We start from the raw sequence: 8,649 nt of genomic DNA, 5'->3' as shown, positions 1-8,649 counted from the left end.
ATGATGTTTCTGAGGTGGTGTATTTACAGAAATAACTTCAACTCACACTTGACACATATGTCTCATATGTCCTGAGGCTTAAAGTTGTCTTAGATTTAAACTCTAGTTCTGACCCACCCACCATGTTTGTCTATCTTGATTATAATAAATAAGAAAATGAATGTAATGTTGTTTTACTTTCACAAAACCAACCAAACGAACCCCAATTAAGCAAACAAACAAACAAACAACCCCCCTCCAAAAAAAAAAAAGGAAGCTTGAGGCAAAATGAATCACTGTTTACATCAATTATGATTCAGAAGATATTTCTGCATTAAAAGAGATGAGTCATATTGAGGATTCCAAGATTAAATGAGTTTATTGAATTAGTGGTTACAATGGTATGTCAGATACCTGTAATCCAAGCTACACCTACATATTTGCCTCTAAATTCTCACACTGGCAGTTTCTGTGTCTCTAAACATTCCATCACCAGGTCTTCTATTACTAATATAATAATAATAATAATATAAAAGGCAATGTCAATCACCATATTGTGCTTCATACTCCACCATAAGGAATTCAATTGGCAAAAGTAAATCTCTGGTCATATTAATGGGTTTAGTTGAAATGTGAGCAATCATAACACTACTAGAATATAAAGAACAAAATATGGTTTAAAAGAAGTATTTTTTAAGATGAATTACTTTGTATCTGGTTTAAAAATTCACATACTATAATGAAGATGACTTAAAAGTTATATCATTTCATTATTGGGCCACACATTTAAGCATATTGGCTAGTACATTTTTGCACTGGAACAGAAGCAATACAAGCTTTATGGTCTACCATTACAATTCCATTTTTTTTTTTCACTTAATATACCTGCCAACCTAATGTTTCTTGCATGCACAAAAATTTCTGGGTTTAGACTTATTATTTAATCCACACATACCCCTGTGATGCAAATTCTTTGGCCAATTCAACGCTATAGATTAGTTTAAAAAGTAAGCTTGGAATAAGTCCATTTAACATTAGAAGAGAATGCCCTAAATTTTGGCATTGCAGAAAGTTAATCACTTCGATAGTCTCAGGTTGCATGCAAATCAACACTGCTTCCCCCCACCCCATGCCAGACGCATACAAGTCGGCAGGTATGCATACAAAAAAAGAATATAAAACCCTCCTGGTAAAGCTTAGTGGTTTAGAATGAATCCATCGCTTTAAATTCACTTAAGGCCTGTACAGGGGAAATATGTTTCTTCTGGGATCCTCTTCTCACTCTTGTCTGATATTCCTCTGGTTTTTCCCTCTTTACTAGAGGTTTCTTCTCAGGGGCCTTCATCTTCCAAGATACAACCGGTGAGTTCACTGCAGCGGTACCATAGACCTTCTGATATTTAGTAGAAGCCACATATGAAGCTTTCACTGTAAGGACCACAGCGTTCATCAGATTTTTAGCTGCCTGGATGAGAGAAGTGGCACTGTCCAGCTATGAATAGAAAAGAAAATGAAATACAGCAAGGTTAGTCCACAACTGAATCACTGGACCATTTCCTGAGTGAAGTCGGGATGCTCTGAGATCTCATTAAAAATGAAATTAATCCTATCCCTCAGGATTAATCAAGCAGCTTGAAGTAACAAGCACCAGCAACAATATGCACCAAACTGTAAAGGTAAGACTGTGGTAACTCAGATTAAATTTTTGTAATAATTCAAAGGAAAAGCTTGTGTTGTCTGTTTTGTTTGGTCTATTATTCTTTTTATATGGGTGAAGTAGTTGCCTCTTTTTTTCACAAAAACACAAGACTTCTCACTTAAACCTTTAAAAAAATACTTTTACATGTCAAAAACTGCAAAACAGATCAACAGGGTTTTTTTCCAAGTATTCAGGTTTGTTCTAATTATTCCTATTAAGCCCAGGATAACACCCCCAATGACGTCTACAGGAACAGTGTAAGGCCAGTGCTGAGCTTGTTAGAGAATCCCATCTGAAAAGATGAAAGGAGGTTTTGAAACCCCTAAAGAAATAAAAAGATGAAGCAGTTAACTGCAGGCTTTTGTAGCTACTGTAGTATTTGAGCTACATGTGTTCACAAGGCATCTTACTTTATGACTATGCGTTTCTCCCATGTACCAATCTGCCTGAGCTTCCTGGGTCCTCCAAATATGAGAGGCCTTAAGAACTGTCGAACTTCAAACCTTTGGGACTTCCAGATAACAAGCTTCCATCATACACTGAAATCAATCCTTTATCCCTGGCCAAATCTTTCAAAAGTTTTAAGCATATAATGGGACTTCCAAAGCAATGTCTCAATGTTCCAAAATGCAGATTAGGCACTTCCCAAATCCAACTGGACATCCTCAAATTAGTAAGTGCTAAAAATATGCTCTTAAGTACTGTAGCAACCCAGGCTATTGTTTAGGATGTTCAGTTATCTCTTTCCCAAATACTGAAAAAGTGGGATATACTCTTTGTGACAAACCGTTTCAGTTCTTCCATGGAAACTGCCTTATTTGTCTTTTACAGCTTGTAGGAATGATTTTCTATGTAATATTATTTTAACTCTTTTATTCTACCCCACGTACTCAGTAAGTTCTTAACTATTTTGAATTAGTATAAAAGGACTGTCTCTCTCCAAACCTTTCCTGCTCCATACTTTGGGAAAATACGATTCCTTAACATAAATTCTAAGCATGCTAACCAGGATAAATACTCATAAGGCAATAACAAAGACCATATTATACTTCACCTTGAGTATTTTGAATCATTTTGAATCATTCTGAAGTGTCAGTGACTGATGTGAACAATAAGAGACGTTACAGAAAGTCTGTGTCTGGAACCACATTAATCAATAGACTTACCTGTTATTTTTAATATCTTCTGCTGTGGTCTTAAACTCATTATGATTCATTAAATACACAAACAGCTACGTACAGTAAGGTGAAAAACAAGAAAGCATGTCAATGATTTTCACGTACTTGGTGCCATTCCCTGAAATGCATAGTTAATTGCCTGCCCCCAGTAAATATTTTTCCTCAGGACTGATTTGTGTTTTCTGTTAGTGAAAGAAACTAAGTTAAAAGATGGAAAATTACATTAAATGGCAGAAACATGACTGTTCAATAGGGAGTAATGAAATATAATTCAGTACAGTTTTATTCTATAACCACACTACTGCATGATTTATAAAGCAATCTGTATGTTTGTTGGGAAATAACAGATCATACTCTATTAAATTAGGATATTCTAATTTACTGCAGAGATCTACAATCAAGCATTATTCATTGTTAAATGTTTCTTTTGGAAACGCTGGTGGATTGATATTGAATATAAAGTGATGCCGTCAAATAGTATTTACTTCATAATCAATGTGGATAAACTGACTGGATCAAGCCTATATTGCACACTCATGAATGAATTCTATTTATTGAAGGTTTCTAATAGCCTCACATTTTCCAGCATTTCTTTATGAAAAGAGTTCTGGTAGCTGTTTTACATGGGGCATATATAAAGGAACAGAATGATTAAAGGAAGTATTTTGAAATGAGGAGGCACCTAAATTAGATGCTTAAAACCACACAAAAAGATGCAATCTACATCTTTAAACACATTAGTAATTTTATGGAGTAGATCAATAAGGGTGAGCAGAAGCACGTGCTTCTGCAAGATCAGATGCGGATTGCAATGTCTGCTACAAAACCACGTTACATATTCTGATGCCATTTTAATTATCTCTAGTTTCAATCTGCTGTTAAAGTAGATAACAGCCTCTTATTTTCACCATTATTAATCACATTTTCACATGCAGATACTTAGTCCTTGCCCTTAATATCCATTAATATTGTAAAATGCTTTAAGTTCTGGAATTAGAAAAGAGACATAAAACCCCCATAACAGTATTAGGCTATGAGTGTTCTCCAGAATCTGCCTGGTAGCCATCCCATGTATCCAATCTGGCTACCTAAGCACTTCCAGTGATTTTCTTATTGCCTCCAGCTCCTTGCTTTTATTATGGCTCAGTAAAGAAGAATTAAACTCAATGAACATCATTCCCATTAACATTTAGATCTTACTATGCCACCGCATTCTTTGTTTTTAAGCTGTGCTTTGTAATCAGGAAAACTATGGTGGCATAAAGCGAGAAGGAGGCAGCAGTGAATCAAGCCCTTAGTGCATTAAATCCTTAAAAAATTTGGGCATAGAAGCAGATGCATATTCCCAAACAGATAATATTAACAATAATTTAAAAAATGAGAAGGAAAATTAACATTTCAAATGAAAGAACCACTAGGAAATTATTGCACAGTGCAGAAGGAAAACTTCACTCTCTAGTAATGGTTCAGGGAATTGTGAATAGAACGACAGCTTTCTGTGCTAACAGAGCCTTTGACTTGCTACATAAAGTAACAGTGTTCTGGTACTTAGATCTCTTTACAAATATATTTGCCTCCATTTAGGATAAAAAACCCTCCTAAACATAAAAGATAAATTTAGGTTATTGGTCCATAAAAGTCCAAGAAGAGAGAATGTTAGAGAAAATTCAGAATTCATAAAGAACTTAAGAATTGCTACAATAGACACAGTTGTTTATCCAGGTTAAAACTGCCAGCTGCCCAGGGATGGCATAGATCATTCAGAAAAAATATATATATAAAATAAGATTCTGCTACAAGCTAACTTTGCAATTAGTGAATGCAACGGTAGAACACTTGAGCTGCAGAGCGTAATATCTGACAAGAAGATAATTTCAGGGTTTTTTTTCCCCCCAAAATATATAAGGCTTTGAGGAGTTTTTGATCTACTTATAAGCCATGCTGCATTTTTCCTACACTATATGTGGAATTTTCCAGAATCTTGTGACAATCAAGATTTTTTGCTTCTTTTACATAGACACATAATCTAAGTAAAATACCCAGCAATTACAATACCAAAATAGCTGAAGAAGCGGGAGAGAATGAATCTGCAAAATTTTGTCCGTAACAATAATGCAAACGAAAAGAGATGTTCTCCCTGCATTGTCACACCACTGTGATGGGAAGGACTATACCACAGTGTTTAGAAAGGAGAAAATTTAATTTCCAGAGATATCTTCATTTTTATAACAAGAAATAATACCACAAAAATGGAAATAGAGAAAAAAAACCCTGTAATTTCAGCAAGCAAGCATACAATATAGGTAGCTTTAAAGAGATTATTATTTAAGGATATTCTATATTACTAATTTTTATTTTAATAAACCTCAAAAAGTGGGGGAAGACATCAAAAGAATTGGCTATGATTCCTAGTCTGGAAATTTTTGAGCCATGCAAATAGAACGACCTGTGAAATTATAGGGCAGTTCAGCTAATGGCACTTCCAAATAATTCAATGTCTATGACAGAATCCATAAATACAGGGAGGAAAGAAATACTGTTAATGGTAACCAATTGGTTTTGTGGGTAAAAATATTTTCAAAGTAACCTGTATCGTACTTTGATGTGATTAAACTTTGGATTGCTTAAAACAATGCTGTTGATATAACTGGACCTTTGAAAGGTGTTTTGCTTGGTATCTCACAACAGTTCAATTAAAAACTCGTCTCCTACTCTGGAGACATTCAAACCCGCCTGGGCACCTTCCTGTGTAACCTCATCTGGATGTTCCTGCTCCATAGGGGGACTGCACTGGATGAGCTTTCCAGGTCCCTTCCAATCCCTGACATTCTGGGATTCTGTGATACAAAATTAACAAGGCACATACAGAATGTTTCCAAATTCTCTAATAGCTAAGTTTCCAAAAGCATATATACACACCAAAAAAAATATTGCTAAACAGTGACTTTTTGCAGTGGAATCCCGGAGAAACCATTTTCCAGCTTTAAAATATTCCTATTTCTCTTAAAAACCTGGAACCTGAACACCAAGGAAATGGAAAAAAAAAATAAAGAACCTCAAGTACAAAAAACATCTTATATGGGATTCAGTCAGATCCGTTTTGTCCATTAATGAAGTACGTGATTAAAAAATGAGTTGATCAAAGTCAGGAAGTACGTAGTAACAGAAGGCTAATAATATTGCAGGCTCAACAGATTAGACAAATATGTAACAACTTACTGGTTGAAAAGTGAAGCAGGTCATTTTAGCTATTAATTAGCCGAAAATTTTTAGCAGTGATATTAATTAATCAGAAGAACTCATGAAAGACAGTGATTCTATCCCTAGAAATTGTGAAATCAATATTGAATGTTTTTGCTTAATATGTACACTCTAGTTTCAACAGAACTATTGGACATTTTTAATGAACATTCATTCAGAAGCCTATGTGTTAGTTATGCAGAAAGACAGCTTAGATACTAACAATTACCTATATGGACCTTGTATGAATGCAAAAAAATAGTAATTATTGATAAATAGAGTTTAGTCTGGTTTATTTTGCGCAGATTGGGAGAAGAAATTGTCATTTCTTTAAAATGTTGAAAAAGAACCTGTAACCCTTTGAATACTCTTGGCTAAGACTTGATTTGTGTCCTTCAGAAGGTAATTTAGGCATTGGCAATCCCTTAGGGCTATCTGTGAAACCGGGGTACGTTCCCTGCTTGTCCTGCTTTTGGAAGCAAGTTCTTACTTTTGCGGACAGGTCACAAACGAAAAAATCACAAATCAAAACTCAATTAACAGCCGCTTGAGCAACTAAAGGTTCCATGAAGCAATTATGAGTCTGGAGGATAAATCAGTAGTATCATTTTCCCAGATTACATTCTTATGCAACAGAATACTTTTCTCTCAGCTGTACTTAATAGTAAAACCAGTCCTACATATTTATGTAAGATATATATGTAAGAAATCTTATTCATAATAATTCTGTCTTACATTTCTGTGGCACATTTCATGCATAAAACATGATACTATTAGTGACAGCCAATGCAAGAATGGGCGATTTGCTATGTAAATGCTCTCATCCCTATGGTACAAGACATCTGCTATTTGTCAGCACTTCTACGCAACGGCCAAAGTCATATTTAAGTCAGTCACTTGAAAACGTACATAACGTTTTTGCTACATATGGATCCATTGTGAGAAAACTACCCTATACATTGGAAATAATCAAACAAACTAAATGTCATTGTTGGGAGTGTAAGGTGGCTGTCGTGGTGTTAGAAAGAGATCTGGGGCTACATAGAGAAAATAGTATCATACTCCTCTTTTCCTAGATACTTATTTTCACATTCCATTCCAATTAACTTATTTCTTTATACCTGTTGAATACTTAATTCATTTTGGGGATGGTTGTGTTTTATAGGTGGGCAATCCACTGACTAACTATCCTTATCTGCATTTTTTCAATTAAAGGTAAGAAACACACTTAGTTTTATTTAACAAAGGCTGCCATCTCTTAGGGTATCTTCTGTCCGCTCTGGACGTTTAAAAACAGATGTTTAATTTACAAGGTCAACAGGATACCAACTGCTTTATGCCAGTTTGAAAAAGCATAAACATATAAAAATCCTCCCAATACTGGCATTCCCAATAAAAGATAAACAGACATAATAAGGAGAATTTGTAAAGATGTATTTATACAGTTGATTTACTTATTCCAGGCTATTTTAAAAGAAAAAAAGGCTAAAAGACAAGAAGATACCACAATCTGCTTTGAGGAGAATACTTAGTATGAAACTAAAAACAATATACAGGTATAAATATAATCATAAAATACAATTCAGCACCAGATATCACTAAAATTGAGGGTGATATACTTCATTCACTAAATGAAGAAGTAATCTAAGTTTATGACGAAATAAGAATACTAACTCTGTAAAGTATAGGAAAACCACCTAAAATATTATTATCTAATGTCCACCACAGTTGCATTACTAATTGTAGCTAAATAGTACAATCATGTTGACAACTTTAAAATCATTCTGTCCCATGGAATGTTTTGATCTGAATTCTCGGATGATTAAAAGGACTTTTATATGGCTCGTTTGAAGACAGACTCCTACCTAATCTTCCAGGTGAAGATAAAATGTCTGCAACAATGAAGTCTGAACTAAATTGGACAGGATAGGTTAACTCAAATTATAAAGAAGTTGTTTTGTTATTGCCAGGAGACTTAGTGAAGAAAATTAGAGTAAGAAGTCTATCAAAACTCAGTATTAGGCCCAATTAAAAAAGCCATTAATGCAAAACTTTATGTAAGTGGTCTGTGTATCACCACGATTGTATACACCAGTTTACACAGGGATTCATAGGCCAGAAGTTAACGACATTGAATCTGATGTCACAGACAGAAAAACACAGACAGGACTCTGTCAAAAGCATCTCAGCATGAATTTCCACTTTCATATCCAACTGCAGTTAATCTGAAAGAGGAAATATAGGATATCTAAATAGTCTGTGCTACTCATCTCCCTCCTGCTGAGTTCTGGTTTGTATGCAATTTGAAGATAGATATCTTTTTTTTAAAGCCCAAAGTAATCAAGCGCTCTTTCAAATGGAGTTTTGGAAGCAAACCTTTTGTTCTTTATCTAGAGAACAGGTATAATAAAAAGAAAAGCATGTCTTTCATACAGTCTTACCTGAAGGGAGTCCGAATCGTGTCTGGTTGGCTGGGAAGTGTACTCTCAGTGATAAAATGCAGGAGACTTTGGATAAAAATAATCAATAAAGCACAGAAACAACTGCATTCTT

At 34.7% G+C, this 8,649-nt stretch overlaps 1 protein-coding gene across 5 annotated transcripts in view; it reads right to left on the bottom strand.

The window, feature by feature from the left end:
- Positions 1 to 332: 332 nt before the first annotated feature.
- CTNNA2 (catenin alpha 2) overlaps positions 333 to 8,649 on the bottom strand; it is a 486,439-nt gene continuing 478,122 nt past the window's right edge. For all 5 annotated transcript variants that reach the window (XM_065060245.1, XM_065060243.1, XM_065060247.1 and 2 more), the window contains one exon: positions 333 to 1,471. In XM_065060245.1, coding sequence (XP_064916317.1) covers positions 1,184 to 1,471 — 288 coding nt within the window. In that variant the 3' untranslated portion in view covers positions 333 to 1,183. The remainder of the gene's footprint in view (positions 1,472 to 8,649) is intronic.

Source organism: Columba livia, chromosome 4, assembly GCF_036013475.1.
Source record: "Columba livia isolate bColLiv1 breed racing homer chromosome 4, bColLiv1.pat.W.v2, whole genome shotgun sequence".
NCBI classification, from domain to species: Eukaryota; Metazoa; Chordata; class Aves; order Columbiformes; family Columbidae; genus Columba; species Columba livia.
The sequence above is the reverse complement of the archived record's forward strand: the minus strand, read 5'-3'. Positions and strand labels throughout refer to the sequence as shown.